This window comes from Trichosurus vulpecula, chromosome 9, assembly GCF_011100635.1.
Source record: "Trichosurus vulpecula isolate mTriVul1 chromosome 9, mTriVul1.pri, whole genome shotgun sequence".
Classification (NCBI taxonomy): Eukaryota; Metazoa; Chordata; class Mammalia; order Diprotodontia; family Phalangeridae; genus Trichosurus; species Trichosurus vulpecula.
In genome coordinates, this window is record NC_050581.1 from 34,388,248 (window position 1) to 34,406,602 (window position 18,355).

Sequence of the window (18,355 nt, forward strand, 5' to 3'; positions counted from 1 at the left end):
AATAGAAAAATCTTGCAGAAAAGGTCCACATCTCTATGGCATTGTGGTATAGTGGGGAAAGCACTAGCTTTATAAACAGGGTATCTACTTTCTAATCCTGGCCCTTATACTTAATATTGATGTCATCTTGGGCAAGTCCCTTAACACCCCTAAGGTTTTTGTTTCCTCATCCCTATAAAGTGGGAGTTGGACCAAGTGAAGGTCCTTTCTAGCTCTGATCTGTAACCCTATGACCCTGATATCCCATCTTACCACATCCTCATTCACTGATACCATGCTCCTGATTCATACATCTTCCTAAAAATATAAAAGACAAAACAGTATATCATCAAAACTTCTGCTTATTAATGATGATGATTGTGTGAGGTAAATAAAATGTGAAGACTTGACAGGGAAGATATGTATTATATATATTGACAAATGTTTAAAAATCAAGAAATAGGGAAATAGGGAAGTAAAAAAAAAAATTCTGAGGCCATGAGAGTCTGATGGCTCAGCCTCTGGGAAAGTTTACCCTGAAACTTTTTGTTCTTTCTTCTGGTTCTGGTTTAAATATTTCCTCAGTAAGGATAGGGTCACTGTGACCTGCTTTCCTTTATTGTAAAAGTACTGTAAAAGAATGGAGAGGGTGTCTCCCTCCCCTTATCCTATTCTCCTTCTTTAGATTTATAGATGTCACCTCAGTTGCAATCATTAACTAAGGGAATGGGAATTGGACTTTCTGTGCCTTGATTTCCCGGTTCTTTGTCTAGTTTTCGTGCTCAGATAGTAAGCCCGCCTCCCAGCCAATGGTGAGAAGGGTCAGAGGTGGGCGGGAATTCTTTTGTGTTAGGTATAATTATTGGTGCTTTGCTTCTTGTAAAGCGCCTTCCTTGTTAGATCTGTTCTGGCAGAGGATGCCCAATTCTCGAGAATTGAATAAAATTTATTTCTGTTCTCACCCTGAGATGGCTCCTTATTAACTTTTAATTGGTGAATTGGTAAGGGTCTTTCATCCCACACATGATGATAATGGTGATGGTGATATGAACATACAACCCAAAAATTCAGGATGCCTCTTTACTGGAAGTACATCCCTCTTATATACAACAAAGGATGTATCCATTTTGGGAAGTTTATCTTTTAGAAGTCCGTTGAATTCTGCACCAGCTGCCTTATAAGAAGCAAATGTAATCTATCACTGGCTGACCAGCAAAGAATCATAGATTGATACTGCTGTAAGTGACTTTAGGCAGTTTTGAGTTCAACCTTATTTTGGAGAAGATGAAACAAGCTCTGAAAGTTTCAGTGACTTTGCTGCAATAAGTAAGGATCAAGGACTAGAAATCAGATCTTCTGACTCCCAGTCCTGTGTACTTAAGTAGAACCAGAAACCACTTTAAAATGCATTCCCATCATATGTAGTGTCATGGAAACTTGAAATAGGCTGTCTAGGCTCCAAATCCTTGTAGGATCATAAATTTAGATCTAGAAGAGAACTTCCAGGTCATCTAGTACAATCTCTTCATTTTACTAATGAGGAACTGAGACAGAAAAGTTAAGTGACTTACCCAAAGTCACATAGCTAGTACATCCAGGATCAGACCCCTGACTCCAAATCTTGGACTCTTTTCATTGATGGAATTCATATACTATAAATGAAAGTAGAAGATCATTCAGCAATTGTACCAAATGGGGAGCATTGGAGTGGATGATTTCCAAGGTCTTTTTCAGTCCTAATATTTTATGACTCTACAGATGCAGTTCTGAAAGTATTCGGCTTCATCGTCATCATGTTTCAAATTTTATAGCACCTTCTTTCCTCAGATTTAAGGAGGTTGAGAAAGAATTGAAACATAAACACATATTCTACTACCACCACCACCAGTTATTTTCCAGTAAGTCACAGGATTATACAAGTGAGTGACTGAATATCGTTCATATTTCAAGCTTGATGGAATAGAGGGGAAAAAGAATTGAGGACAGTATATAAGTATAAAGGTTATCTAGCTAAGGATTTCTACAAAGGACCTGCTACTGATTTTTTCATGATCCTAAGTGTTCTTTCATTTAAACTATGGCTTCTTCTGTCTTACTAATCTCAAAAGCTATTAAAATTCTTCCTTTTTTGACATATGAGGCTATCCAAAGACCATGATAATTTTTCTTTATTCCTGCCTGTGGTAAACATGTAATTGGTACCTATTTAGCTATCATTTATATATCAAGTTTGTTTGTTTTTTATTAGTGCTTGATAAGAAAGCTTGCATTACCACTCACCCTCTCCTGCCCCCAACCTCAGATATTTTATCAGAAGGAAAAACTCATTAGTATTCATTGAAAGCAAATATAATTTTTGTATTTGGAAAACATAACAGGAGGGACAGCACAGAGTTTTGTAGATATGTAAATTGCAACACTGGTGATAATAACTGTTCATCTATTCATTGTGAAGAATACTGAGAGGATATTTGAAGGCTAATCTATCTGAATGTCTTATTACAGATCTAAGGCAGTTTGTCAGCAAGTGTTCATGGAAAAATTGGGGGAAAATGCATCTTTCTTTTTAAGTGACTAGAAGACAAAGTGTAAATAAGCTTCTCAACACCAGAGATTGTTTCTATGTCTGCATCTCCAGTGCCTAACACATACAAAGTGCATAATGAATACTTGTGCATTAACTAGTTGGTTGATATCCTATGGGTTAGTTGCCTTTTTTAACTCTCAGTGGATTCATTCAAATTTCTCATAGACAATATAAGCTCCTTTCTCATTATTTTTGTATCCTGATTATTTTATAGTTGATCAGATTTTGAAGATAAATTAAAGGTATTTTACTTACCTTTTTCAGATATTTTTCCCCTATAGCTCAGGAAACACAAACTCTACAGTAAAACATGGTCATTTATTACTTGTCTGATGCCTAAGATCCAAAGAAATGAGGATCAGCAAGAAGACATTGAAATTGGTTTTTCTTACTTTAGTACAGTGTTGTTTCCATTCTTGATTCAGAGTTGGTTGGTTGTAGTCCTTCATTCTTGAAGAGGACTAAAATGACATCACTCTGTTAGAGTCAAGTTTCGTTATATCTGACTGTGGCTGATCAGACCAACAGAACAGTACCGTAGGACTATAGGGGTATAAATCCATGTTTTACAAGGAGAAAGCCTCAGAGCTTTAAAAGTATGAAACATTTCTTTCTTTAGATTAGAGGTCAACTATAGCATTTACTTGATTTTGCATTATTCTTTCTTAGATTGTTAAGAATTCATTTATTCAATTATTTATTTACTTATTCCTTTCTTTAATAAATTATCTACTATAACTATTAGTTCAGGGAAATGACTGAGAAAACACTGTTTAAATAGTCTTTTCTGATTTATTTATAAATTTAATGATAAACACCAAGAATGAACACCCAGTGAAGTGATCAGTGTAGGCTATACCTTAAACATGAACTCAATTACCTTTACTAAAAATTTGTGAACTTTTATTAAGCATGCCTCAAGAGCCCGTGGTTCCTTCCTTTTGATGGGTACGGCCCCAAGGGGAGACCTTTTCCCCTTACTCCGAAAGAATTTAAATCCCATTTGTCCACAGGCCCTGGGAACCGCCCCCCCCCCCTTGAATTCTCCCAGAATCTTCCCACTTGATCTGGCTTTTCATGGCCAAATATGTTACTCTTAACCTAGCCTAGCCCCTCTTTGTTTGTTACCTCCAGATTGCCTCTAGCCACTTCCCACTCTAGATCCTATCAAAATATCTATGCCCAAATCTTAAACTAGACTAGCTCTCCATTGTCTATAATCTCCAGGTAGCCTACAGCTACTTCGCATCCTTAATCCCATTCTCTTGGTTCAGTTCCCAGAGTCTGACCTCTAATCACCCCAGTCCCATGGAGATCCTCCTTAGACTCTTCCTCAAGATCCTCCCTGGACCCCTCCTCCCATCACCTCAGACTACATGACCATCCCTACATCCCTCCCACAGTCTTTCTGTATATAAGACCCATCTTGTCTCCATGGAAGTGCTGAGATTCAATCTAACTCAGTTTAGATTGTTCTGGCCTGCTTGTCAATACAAGCATCACAAAATGCTCAGATTCTTTCAGAGTCTAGCCAATGCTCAGATTCCTTAAGGGTCCACCTGACATGGCCAATCTTTAACAAACTTTATTTTTCTTTAGCTGAAAGAAGGCTTGGGTTGAATTCAATCTGGAAAGATCCAGACTGTCAGTATTTTGGGGTCCTGATAGCCATGCGATGACTTCTTATCATGCTTTTCAGAAAGATGGTCTGCTAGGTTTTAACTGTACTAAATTATTGATCCATCTTTCTCCTTCTGTCTCTCCCCCTCTCTTTTCTCCCTTTTCTCTTTTTTTTCCCCTTCTAAATCATACAGGTGGTCCGGCCATATCAAACCATGTCCAATCCCATGAGCAAACTGACAGTACTTAATAGTATGCATTCCCATTTCATTCTGGCTGACAATGGGACTACTGGAAAATATGGAGCAGAGGTGAAACTGCGGAGGCAGCTGGAAAAGCATATTTCGCTTCAGAAGATAAACACAAGTAAGTAGCAATCTGTTATTTTTGCTTTAGTGCCTTTATAGGAAAATACTGAAAATAATTCCCATTAAACTTACCAAGCGACAGCACTATAAACAGTTGAGTAAGTATCTGGCAGGGATCATATCATGATTTATATTAACACTTTGTAAAACTAAAGGAAGTTATTTTTCTAGAGAATGACTGGAGGAATAAGAGCTGATTATACAGTTAAAATTTAGCTTATTTATCCTTTTTGAGAATTCCACTCCATCCAAGGATTGTGTATGCAAACAAGCTTTTTCTTTCAAAAACTATTTCTGTGTCCCATAGGCAGCCTTCTAAAGAAGAAAAGCACCCTGGGGAATTGACTTTTATTTATTAAGCAATTTTAGTTGTGTTAACACACAAAAAAGGGCTTTTCATCTTGGCATAGATCTGGAAGTGCTAAGATTTCCCAAAGGTTTGGAATGCCCTGGGGCATTACTTATTACCTGTCTTTATAGAAACTTTGGTTTCTTCCATCCCTTAATGAGTATACATGTAAACATTAGGTTCTGAATATTTATATATGTTATGTTCATTAATTATGTGTTCAGTATGATGCTACCTTAAGGAGTACTGCTTTTATTACTGGAGAGAAAGCCAGTTATTGATATTGATAAGTAAATTATTTTTCATTGAAAATAATGAGAGGAGACGCAACACACCTAGGAGTGTATCAGAGAGCATATCTGTGTTTTAGCATCTTCTTTCCCAGGAGAAAAGCCATAAGCCAAGCTGAATTTATAAAACCAGAATGACATGTGAAAGTTAACAATGGAATAAAATATTCCCATGAAGAGGGTAGCAGAGGGATAGGGAGAAGGAAAGAGTACCTGATTACGTGGTCCTATTTTTTTTTAATTCAGTTAGCCTACCCAATGATAATCAATATATGGACTTGTAATTGTTTTCCTACATTTTTGTCTATCACAATCAGTAAGCATTTTAAAAATGCAAAATTGTAATGAAACGATAATAATATCTGGTTTATGTAGTGCTTTAAGATTTGCAAGGTATTTTACAATTATTTTTTATTTTATCCTGTCGACCTGGAAGTTTGGTTAAAGGAGGCAAATGAGCTAGGTGATATGGCAAAGTGTCAGTTGAAATTACAACCAAGGATCTGTGTTTAGTTTACCATTAACATGCCATAACATAGTATATGTCCATAAAATATTAAGATAAGAAAAAAATCACATTATTCAAGATAGTGTCTCGCATTAAGGGTCTCATCCTTAATGGCCACAGACAGAGGAAAGAATGCTCTTAAGTCAGCCCCATCTGGGCTTGTTGACATAAGAAGAGGTAGTCTCTGAGTTTACTCAGAGAACAAAGAAGTTTAGGTCAAGGCTCTTCTTCTGGTTGATTATTAGTTCAGGCTCTGGCCCTTATTAAAGTTACTAAATTGATATTAAATGGTTTTCATTCCTCCTGACAACCCTGAGAGGTAGGTGCTATTATTCTAATTTTATAGGTGAGTAAATTCAGGCTCAAAGAAGTTGTGGCTTGAACAGGGTCACACATCTAAGTTAAGTGTGTGAAGCATAATTTGAACTCTGGTCTTCCTGAGCGCTATCCACCCCTGCCCTCAAGAGACTACCTTCTATTGGAATGAGGAGTCTGGACACAGGGACAAATGCATATTTTCGAGAAATGAAAATTTTCAACAACATTTTATTAAATTGGAATATTAACAAATAACATCTTCCACATGATTCCCATCATTTGTGATGCAAAGGTTGATGCCCTTTGCAAGATTCACCTGAACTTGATGCAGTAACTCCACATCGTTTTCAGTGTTAGCACATTCACTCTTTATGCGTTCAATCAAATGTGTTGCATCTGTGATTTTCATTGAGTACAGCTTCTCCTTTAGCATACCCCAGACAAAGAAGTCAAGGGGGCTAAGGTCTGTTAATATTCCAAATATTTCAAAATAGGCAATTTTTTCCTATGTGTCCAGACGTTCCAAAAGCTTGGAGTTGGAGAGATTTTGGGTCAGAGCATTTCTGAACCTCAGCTCTAGAAGCATCTGTTAGGATTGTTACAGGGATCCATGACACATAAACTTAAGAAAGCTTGCTTTAAGTCCCCTGATTTTTGCTCCGGCCCTTCCCCATATCTGCTTGGCCCATTGTTCTGTCTACTTTTTTTTTAAATTTCACTGGGTGGCTCATTGGCCTCATTTCTACCCTTTCATTCTCTTACCCATGGTTCCACCTTATAAAAATTAATGCCTTTAAATCATCTCTTGTTATACCTTAAGACTTCATGCAGAATAATAATAGCTAGCACTTAAATCATGCCAATCATTAGTGCCAGGCACTGCATGCACTGGGGGCTTTAAAAATATTTATTTCATTTGATCCTCACAACAACTCTGTGAAGTGGGAGCTCTTATTACTCACATTTTACAGTCAAGGAAACTGAAGCAAACAGTGGTTAAGTGACTTGCCTAAGGTCATACAGCTAACAAGTTTCTGAGGTCAAATTTGAACCCTGGGTCTTCTGACCTAAGGCCCAGTGCAATATACATACACTAAGCCACACAACTGCCTATTTGCTTTTCTACAGAGCGCCCTCGAATGCCAAACCTTAGTATAAATGTGAAAGTCTAATATTGGGAAATCTCTAGCATACGCATATAACCTTAGAATTTGTTAAGAGTGAGGACTATGTAATTTGAGAAGACCTTCAGAAAAATAAGAATTTTACAAGCCTAGATGACAGAAAAATTTTGGTGTTTCGCTTGACCCTCAGATGGGAATCAATTTGCCCCAAAGTGCTATAGTAAATGTTTCCTTCTCCAAAAAAATAAATGTTCATATCTCTTCATTTATCAGAGTAAATAAATGTTATACTATCCTATGGAGTCTACACTAATACCTCATTGAGTCTTGGAAGTGAACGTTGATTCTACTGTTCTGTGCCAGGAGATGTGAAAGCTCTGATTATTACAGTGGCAAACCTTTAAGTACAAGGTCAATGATGACTTGTCAATAAGCATTAAGTGTTTATTATGTGCTAGGTACTGTGCTTTGCTCTGAAGATAGAGAAATACAAAGAGGCTTATTACCAAAAGGCTGGCCCCTAGATGATTTTTGTTTCTTTTATTGGTTTTCCTTTGTTTTGTCTTATACCAGCAACACACTGGGAGGTAGTGTGATAGTGGAAAGCGTTCCAGATTTAGTCAGAGACCTTGAGTTCAAATCCTGTATGCCACTTATATCTATGTGACCTCAGGCAAGTCACTAAATTTCTCTGAACCCCAATTTCTTCATCGATACAAGAAAGGGGTTAGACTAAGTTTCTTGCCTTTCTTACATAATCTATGATTTTAGGAGATCAATCCGCTAAACTTATAAAAAAGGGTTGTGATTCATGTTAATGAAGGGAGTACACTTGTGCGCATCGGGGCGCATGCATACACATACAAAAATCACTGATTCCTGGAGTTAAATGACAGTACTTGAAAGCATAACTTCAATTCATTCTGTAACAGGAAATATTTGTCTTTCAATTTGGTTCGAGACTCACCTTGGGGCATCAGTTCAGCTACCCTGAATTTAGGAAGGTTAGATTTTGCTGAGATCAAGGTGTTTCCTTAATCAGATCCTGGGATATCTGCAGTTTCTTAAATCTTAGACACTCTGCCATGTAATTGACACTGATGAATGACTGGTAACAGCCAACTTACAATGTGTTCACTAATTCATGCATCTGTCCCACTCTAATGCTGCATGCACTATTTCATGAGAGTACAGAGAATCCCCTGGAGAGAACTCTCAGCTTTGAGAATGAGGTGTGACCTACTGTGCATTCATGCCTTGCTTTACCTAGGAGCAAAGAAAGGGCTCCTGGGAAACATAAAATCTTCAGGGACAGAACTAAGAAAGAAAAAGAAATACATTTCCCTGATCATATAGTAAGAATAGGGATGAAAAGTATACAAGCCTAGATTCAAGTCCTAGTAAATAGGCAGAAATTGCCATCATATTTTTCCCTTAATGACTGGATGGTTTTCAGATCACAATTTCAAGGAATGGAATTATAGGATCATTTATTTAAAACTGGAACAGATCTCAGAGACCATCATTGAAGATAGAAAAGTGAAGTCGTCTGGGGCGGGGGCAGGGGGGGGGGGAGGAGGGGTTAAGGGGTCTCACACAGGGTACCAGAATAAACGTCAGAGAATAAGAATTTAGGTGCTGTAATTCCACCCTTTCCCAGTACTGGGTAATTTCTTTGGGGACAGAAAAATTAAGGACAATTCATAGTTTAAGAAAAGTATAAGAGGTAATTTGACTGAAATTGAAACCCAGAATATGCATAGTATTTCTGATTTAACCAGTTATACAATTTTTCCCACATCACTGAATCTCACTCTCTTTACCTGAGATTAAATCAGGACCCACAGGACATGGGGGCATATAGTAGTTTTTTCATTAAAGTGCCATTAATCTTGATTACTCAGTGGTGACCAATATTATGGTAATAGCCCCAAAATACGATTATGTTTTCATGTACGTAAGCCAAATCAACTGAAGGAATAATACCTTATTTGGGAATTAAGTGAAAACTGCCCAAAAGACACACAAACCCTTTCCTCTCGTTAGTTTATCAGTTCTATCCTCTCCTACACCCCCCTGTCACTGCTCCAGACTCAATATTTAAGCATATTCATTGATTATGCTGGGGATTTTTGAAAAAGAACAGAATTCTGTCAAGCTTGAACAATTACTTATGTAGAACTCTCTCACGTCTACACCTTTCAAACCCAGAATCTTGATAGTCAAGGTCTTGTAAAATTCTCTCTGTATCAGGATGTTAATAGTGTCTCTACGAAAGCAGAGATTTGGTCGTCCCATAAAATGAATTACCAATTATGGAATTTTATTGCTAGCAGAGATCTCAAAGATCTGGTCTAACCCTCTCGTTTTACAGATGAGGAAACTGAGTCCCAGAGCAGCTTAATGAAATTTTCCAAGGTCTGACAAGGCTTTGGTTATTAATGCAAAACCTCATGTGTAAATAAACCAACTAGTAAATATATCAGTTTTAAGATGCCAAAAGCATAGTATTTTTGGCATTTTGAGTAGCATCTTTATTTTGTTCCAGTGATAAACAAAATGCAGCTGAATCATGGGAGACCAAATGGCATAGGCTGGATCACATGGAATTTAAGGTAGCTGAGAACAGGAACTGTTTAAGCAGGGTTTATTATTTCTTCTCCTTTTCCTCTTCCTATTCCTCTTTCTCCTCTTTTCCCGTTTCTTCTCTTCCCACTTTTCTTCCTTATTCATCCTTTTATCACCAAAACCCAGGACAAATTCAGGTAAATGGTAGGCATTCATTAAGCGCTTATTGAATTGAGTTGGAAAGAAATAATTAAGCTTTTTAAAGTGTAGATAAATATTGGTACCTGGACCTGCAAAATATGTTGCTTGCATTTTTAAGGCAATTCATACAGAAGCATAAACTTATTCTTGTGTACTTGCATACTGCCTCCACTGACATTGCAACCCCCCTGTGACTTAGTCTTCAAGAGTTTCTGAGGACAAAATACTGATGACCCTTTAGCTAAGGAGCATCACAAGCTTTATATTCAAAGCCTTTCCAGCTGAGTAGCAACTCTTCCTAGCTTAGTCTTCAAAAACTCAGATTTACTCCCATACCATAATAAGGCATCTGAGCAATACTATAGATGGCTGACTTTGGAATTAGGAATAACTGGCCTTAGGAATATAGTGTCTATGACTGATCCTTGAAGTTAGAAATTCTAAGGGTAAAGCAAGGAGAAAGTGCATTCCAGACATGGTGGACAGCCTCAGCAAAGGTGTGGAGTTGGGAAATGGACTGTTGTGTATAGGAACAGCAAATAGGCACATGAAAGAAAATGTGTTCAGTAAGTCAAGAAAGGCAGGCTGGAACAAAACCATGAAGGGTGTTAATTGTAAATCAAAGGAGTTTGCATTTTTCCTGGTGCCTGTCTCAAACATCACTTATTTCATGAAGCTTTTCTTGAGTAGCTAAGTATAATCTTTCCCTATGTCACTTTATTTGATTTCCTCTGTCACCCTGAAATTTCTCTTGACTAAGCCCATTAAATTGTTTCTTTTATTTTATGCCTTTTTTTTTTAGCTAAGAAAAAACTGGTCATATGTGGGAAGAGCATAATGGGTCTCTCTTCACTCAGAAATGTACTAATTTAGTTATATGCTGTCAGAGCAGGAAGGTAGATTTTAGATTATCTCATCACTTTTCAGATGAAGTCCAGAAAAGATATCTTGCCCAAATTAATACAGCTAATTAGTATCAGGGCTACAACTAGACTCATGTCTTGTCTCTTCTCTGCTCCTTCTATACCATGACAGGTTTGGTTTAACTCAGTCAATGTTTTGCATAATTCAAATTGCACATAACTATTTTCTGTAAACAATTTAACATTTTGTAAAAAAAAAAAATTTAGTTCCAAATTCTTTCCCTCCTGTTCTCTCCCCCCTCCCTGAGATGGTAAACAATTTGATATGGATTATACATATGTAATCATGTAAAATGTATTTCCATTTTGTATGAATAATTTTTTATTCCCAATTAAATGCAAAAAGTTTTTTTTTAATATTCATTTTAAAAATTTTGAGGGCCAAGACTTTTCAGGGTAGGTAGCCACCCAGAAGAAAAGTATGAATCAGAAAACATAGTGGAAATGGAGCCAGGAACACTTTAGTTTGAATACTGCTGTTAACATTTATTAGCCGTGTGACATCAGGCAGGCTACTTAACTTTCTCAGCCTCAGTTCCTGCATCCACAAAACGGGGTTAATAATAGTACTTACCTTCAGTGGTGGGATTCAAACAAATTAACAACCAGTGGATCCCAGCTGAACAGTGACTCAGCACCATCCCTGCCACTGTCTTGGCTGGCACAGGCCCTGCCCCTGCTAACAAATGGTTCACAGGTCTTGCCCCCACTAACAACTGGTTGGAGGAACTAAACCTAAAATTAAGTGTATGGGTTCTACCCAATGGGTGCAAATGGGCTGAATCCCACTACTATCTTACAAGGTTATAGTGAGAGGAAAAAAAATGAAATAGTATACGTAAAGCACTTTGCAAACCTTGTAGCACTATATAAATGTTAGCTACTGATATTCTTAATATTATTAAAAAATGCACATCCTTTGGTGCCAGAAAAATCTTATCCATGGACTATAGGTGCTTACTTTATAATAAGTAAAACTACATGTGTTACAAGGAAGAACACGGACCTTCTTGTAGACTATATATACAGAGGGCACTCAGTCTTTCAATTTTCCTCATACAAAGCTCTGATTCTGGAACAAGAAGTTTCATTTTGGAGTCAGTGAATTTTGGCTTCAGGATCTCTATGTTTCAGGGTAAAACTGCTGAGAGAAACTCAGTGATACGAACTTGGAAGATGATTTACCAACATTAGGAGAGAGGAGGAAAGGAGGGAGGGAAGGGGAGAAAGGAAAGGAGGAAGAGACAGAGGAAGGAGGAAGCAGGAAAGGAGAAAAATGTTCTGCCTTTTTCAGTAGCCCTTTGCTCAACTTTCAATAACATGTTTACCTGTCCTGCAATCTCTGAAAGTTCTTTTGTTATTAATATCCTGTTTACTGCATAATTGTCCTTATGTCACTGAAGGTTTTCCCCCAGTTATTTTGTTAGAACTATATTTATTGCCTCATTTTGACTTTGTGTGATCAGATGAAATATGGAGAATATATCCAGGGGCAAAAAAAGTAGAAAAGCAAGGAAGGAGTAGGAAAATGCAAAGTGTACTTCTTTCTGGAGTAGAAAAGATGGCCCTTGGGCCATCTTCTCTGTGTCAAGAGATAAGGAGTCTTCATAAAGCTTATATTAAATTTGATAAAGTCTTTGGAAAAGACGCTGAACTGTAAGTGGGCCTTTGTCACAAAGTGCCCTTAGAGACCATCGAGTCTAGTGGTTCCCAAGGTGAGGTCCAGGGATCCTTGAGAGTCCCTTTCAAGGGGTCTACAAGGTCAAAACTATTTCCATAACAATACTAAACTATTTTAATCTCTAATGTAGTAAGTATCAATAGATGTGACCCACATACACAATCTTTGGGGGGGGTCCCCAATAATCTTTAAAAGTGTAAAGGGGTCCTGAGATCAAAACTGATTTAGTCCAATTACTTTCTAAAATCATGAATTCCTCTTGTGTAAAATCTAACAAGTTAGGCAGTATGATAGAAAAAATACTTGATTTAGATTAAGAAGACGGGTTCATTCTTGGCTCTGCCTCTTACTACTGGATGTTGATATAACATTTGATAAATCACTTAACCTCTCAGGGGCTTAGCATCTATAAAATGACTTGATGACTTCTAAGGCCCCTTCCCTTGCACTGCTGCATCTCTGACTAAAGGTAGTCATCCAGTTTGTGCATGAAGGCCTCCAGTGATGGGCAATTCTCTAGCACCATTCCATTTAGGGGACAATTCTAATCATTAAGGAAGTTTTCCTTATATTGAGCCAAAATATACTTGCCTGCTATTTTTACCCAATTAATCTTAATTCTTCTTTCTGGGACCAAGCAGAAAAAGTCTTAACTCTTCTTCCACATGACAGTTCTTCATGTATTTGAAGACAGCAGTTCTATTCCCCTTAAATCTCTCCAGGCTAAGTTTTCCTAGTTCCTCAAATTGAATTTCAAATCAAGTAAATGAAATTTTTTGGGCTTAGATGCCATCCATGGGGAAAGATTCTGCTCTTCCCTAGGCTAATGTATACTCTTTAAATCCATCTGTAGAAACCTCAATATTATAAATAATATGAAGTTGGCTATTTTTCTCCTTGGGGGAGCTAATCAACAATAGATTTAAATTTTGCCAATTATTGTCAGGCTAATCTTAAGTTTTAACCACTGCTTCTGCTAACTAAGCAGCTTACCAAGATAGAAACATAAAATAATATATTTATTTTCTGTAAAACCTCAAATAGGGTTTGAAAAAGAGCAGTCTTGGGACATAATTTACAAACGATCTTAGTATAAACTAAATTAGAGAACTGGGGTTCTGGTGATGGTTTTGCTGCTGTGATATTTGCATGAATCATTTAAACTCTTTAGGCCTCATGTAAAAGTAAAATGTAAAGTTCTGAGAATTTTAAGGTACCTTCTAGTTTAGAAAACTCAAATGATCCTATGGTTCTAATGGTAGGCGCAACAGTTTTAACATTGCATAACTTTCCATTTTCTGTTTTTCATTAATGAAGTTGTCATTCAGTCATTTTTCAGGCATGCCCGATTAATCTCCATGATCCCATTTGGGGTTTTCTTGGCAAAGATTCTGGAGTGGTTTGCCATATCTTTCTCCAGCTCCTTTTTACAGATGAGGACCCTGAGGCCAACAGGGTTAACTCACTCGCCCAGGGTCACACAGCTAATAAGTGTCTGAGGCTGGATTTGAACTTAGGGAGATTGAGTCTTCCTGACTTCAGGCTGAGTGGTCTATCCACTGAGCCATCTAGCTGCTCCTCATTAATGAAGAGAGCCAATAAATCTTCAGTATTGTGTAGTAGAGATCTGACTTAGTTTGTAATTCATAGTTTCAAGAGAAAAAACTAACACTCCCTTCTAAGACTCTTCTCTTTTGCTTCAAGTGTTTTAGAATATGTATATGTGTGTATGTACTCCGTGTGTATATATATATACATATATAAACATATGTATGTACATACATATGTATGTATACATATGTGTGTGTGCGTATAGTGTAATTTATGAGGCAGCTACGTGCCTCATAGTGGATAGAACTTTGGGCCTGGAGTAAGGAAGCTGAGTTCAAATGTAGCCTCAGATACTTCTTAGCTGTGTGACCCTGGACAAGTCATTTAATCTCTATTCACCTTAGTTTCCACTATAAAATAAAATACCTACCTCCCAAGGGTATTGTGAGACTCAAATGAGATATTTATATTGTGCTTACTCATAATTGGTTGGCTGTCCTTCCTTCTCAGAGGAGCAAAATGACATCACTGTTATAGTCAAGTTACAATGTGTCCATTTGTGGCTGATCAGACCAATATTAGGTTGGTCAGCCTCAAGTATCCGTGTGAATATTTGGAGTGGATTCTCTAAATTTGAGCATCTTGTATTTCTTTCGTACTACTTCAATTCTGCTTTGCACATAGAGCACACTATGCCAAGCAGTCCTGTGCCAGTGTCTCTCATGTCACACAATCAACTCCAAAATTCTTAAGAGAGACTTTGAGAGTGCCCTTGTATTGTTTCTACTGACCACAAGTGAGCACTTGCCCTTTGTGAGTTCTCCATAATATAAACTTTTTAGCACTCATAGGTTTCGCATTTGAACAAGGTGGCCAGCCCACTGGAGTTAAGCTCTCTGCATTAGAATTTGAGTGCTTGGCAGTTTAGTTCACGAAAGAACCTCGGTGTCTGGTATCTTATCCTGCCAGATGGTCTTGAGAATCTTCCAAAGACCAAATGGGATTCAGTTTGCTGGCATGGCGCTGGTAGACTGTCCAGGTTTCACAGACATACAACACTGAGGTCAGCACAACAGCTCTGTAAACCTTCAGTTTGGTAGTCAGTCTAATACCTCTTCTCTCCCACACTTCCGAGACTTCCAAAAATTGAGCTAGCTCTGACAATGCGTGTGTCACCCTCATTATCAATGTGTATATCTCTGGAAAGTACACTACCAAGGTAAGTGAACTTATCCACAGTATTCAAAACTTCTACATTTGCTGTAACCAATGGTTCCACATACATATGGTGTGGTGCTGGCTGATGGAGCACCTGTGTTTTCTTGGTGTTAATTGTTAGGCCAAAATTAGCACAAGAAGCAGAGAATCAATTCTTACTTTATTGCATCTCAGCTTCAGAGGCCGTGTTGAGTACGCAATCAACTACAAACCAAAAAATCATATACCAACATTCCCTCCACTTGGTTTTTCAAATTGAAGAATTTACCATGAGTGCAGTAGTTGACCTTTATGCCCTGTTTGTCCTCATCGACGGTATTTGACAACATGGCTGAAAACATTCTAAAAAGCATGGGAGCAAGCACAGAGTCTTGTTTCACTCCATTGGTGAGCAGGAAAGCTTGAGAGCATAATCCATGATCTAGAACCCGGGCACCATGCAGTCATTAAAATGACATGCTACTGATGAACTTCTGGGCACTGAAATTTTGACATAATTTTCTATAAGCCCTTGTGACTGACTGTCAGATTTTTGGGGGGAGGAGGGAAGGCAGGGCAATTGGGGTTAAGTGACTTGCCCAAGGTCACACAGCCAGTGTGTGAGGCTGGATTTGAACTCAGGTCCTCCTGACTCCAGGGCCAGTGCTCTACTCACTGAGCCACCTAGCTTCCCCGTGACTATCAGATTTATGAACATTTATGAACCTCTGTTCTGCTACTGGCATTTCTCCTGCAGTTATCAGTCAGCAAACACCATACTGACCATTCCTTGGCCCTTTCAACCAAAACTAATCTGGTCAATAAGCTTATATGCATATAAAAAGGAGTGAACAGGCTCATGACAACTCAATTGCCACTTGATTAGTTTTGGTTGAAAAATCTATACCAATTTCATGGTACTCCCCTTCACTGTGGCCACTCCAGGAAAACATGTTTCCAGATCTGACTTTAGTAACCTGCCTTTGATTTGCCAGCCTTGTTTCATTCTGGGCTACTATTTGGATGCAATATCTGCTGATTTCTCTTGCAACAAAAGCTGTTTGTCTTTCAGTCCACTAGATTTTGTGTTGTCTATAACTGTATGCATATTCCATGTACCGATGGTGAGTGGAATCATCTTTGCAGAAGTTTTAGTATATTTGTGTTTGAACTGCAGGGTGGGTCCATGCCTACTGTAGTAATGAGGCCAGGGTTCAGTAAATAGACAAATTTTTAGGGCATCTTTTCTAGCCCCTTCATTAGACCAGGAAGTGGGCAGTGCAATCTTTAAAAGGCTGCTCAGACATCCAGGGAGCTGCCAAATCCCATTGCTGCTTACAGTGAGAAACAACCCTATGGCCTGGCCTGCCTGTGTCCAGGGTTGTGACTAGAGCTCCCAGTGTATCTGCACCTGCTGCTTCATCATTTGCTGGTTACCACAGCACTCTGAGAGAGGTAGAAATGGTAAAATGCTATGGTGATATCTTTTGATTCATGTTGTAAATTGGATTTAAGTGAGGCAAAATTGCATGAAATCAGCCTCACACTCTCTTCCAGCATCATCACAGTGCAGTCAAGATGACTGGTGATGGCTTGATCTAGTGGATGTCCTTGGTGTCTTCAATGTCTAACCAAGCTCTGGGTGCTCCACAGCACCTTTTTCAGCTGCCTTCCTTGCCATTGAAACAAATTGTTCTCATTCACCCATTCCACCAGAGGCAGTATGCTTGGCCTAGACAACTCCCTAATTCATCAGGACCACTTGGTTATCCTCAACCTGGTTTTATTCATGCCAAAATGGTCTACCAGGGTGTGACCGTTGTGCATGCTACAGCTTCTTGGAGCCAAAGGTTGAAAGTTAGGTGGATCAATTGGACACCAAAGGTGGAAAGCAGCCCTGAAAATGGCTCAGCAGCCCTCACACCAGAGATATTAGTCTTCCCTGAACACACCCTATATCTCTTAGCACATAGACTACTATCAAGTAAGTTGGGGTCAGACTAGATGGATCTCATGGGTCCCTTTCACTTTGAACTTTCTGTAATTCTGATAGCTTGATTTATATCAATATAATTCTATCAATATTTAGTACTTACCCAATGGAAATGGAGGTTCATTTCTCCATAACAAATTATTTTGTTACATTTGGTATTGATTTTTAAAAATATGCTTTTCTGTCATTAGACAACAGAAATACCTGATCTTTGTAGAAAGCCTTACCTTCTGAGGTAGTTTCAAGTTTCTTACTCTATGGAAAATAGTTGGCAAAAGGGTCTTTTTTTCTAAATGAACAATTGTCAGGAAAAAAGTCATAAAATGTGATCCAATTTGGTATTTAAAGGTAATTCATTCCTCAGGCAGAATGCCTAGAACTTGTTTGTATGAGATTTCATTTTAGCCAACCACAAGAGCTAACAAATCAATGAATTTAAGTACAGTTAGTTCCAGGTAGAACAGTGGATATAGTGATGACTCAGGAAGACTCATCTTCCTGAGTTTAAATCTGAACTCAGACCCTTACAAGCTGTGTGACACTGGGCAAGTCACTTAACCCTATTTGCCTAGGTTGCGTCATCTGTACAATGAGATGGAGAAGGAATTGGCACACTACTTCAGTATCTTTGCTGAGAAAACCCCAAATGGGGTCATGAAGAGTCAGACATGACTGAAACAACTGAATGTGGTTAGAATATGGTTAGAGAGACAGCCGTGGCATAGTGTATATAGATAACTGGCCTAGAGGTAAAATCATTTTTCTTTAAAGAGCCCCATAGAATGACTTACCTTCGAATCAGAATTCCAATTCAGTAATGTGTACTATCAGCACATCTGGTTTTAGTCATTTCTGTTTTAGTGACCATTGAAATGAGCCTCATACTAGGTTTCTTGTCATCACAGACCACTCTCAGAACTATAAGCCTAGATATATTAGGTCATTTTAAGGAATGAGTGGGGGAAATGGTTTTGTTTTGCATCTGAACAAGTGGAAAATTTAGGATCTGCTGAGAGTCAATTCTAGGAAACTAAAGGGAAAACTTGAATCCACAAGCCATCACTCTTAGATTTTCAGCAGATACATATGTATATATCA

At 38.2% G+C, this 18,355-nt stretch overlaps 1 protein-coding gene across 1 annotated transcript in view; it reads left to right on the forward strand.

The window, feature by feature from the left end:
* Positions 1–18,355, forward strand: part of TRPM3 (transient receptor potential cation channel subfamily M member 3) — a 725,609-nt gene that overhangs the window by 416,646 nt on the left and 290,608 nt on the right. The window contains 1 exon segment of the mRNA XM_036738414.1: positions 4,381–4,552. Within this exon segment, the coding sequence (XP_036594309.1) occupies positions 4,381–4,552 (172 nt within the window).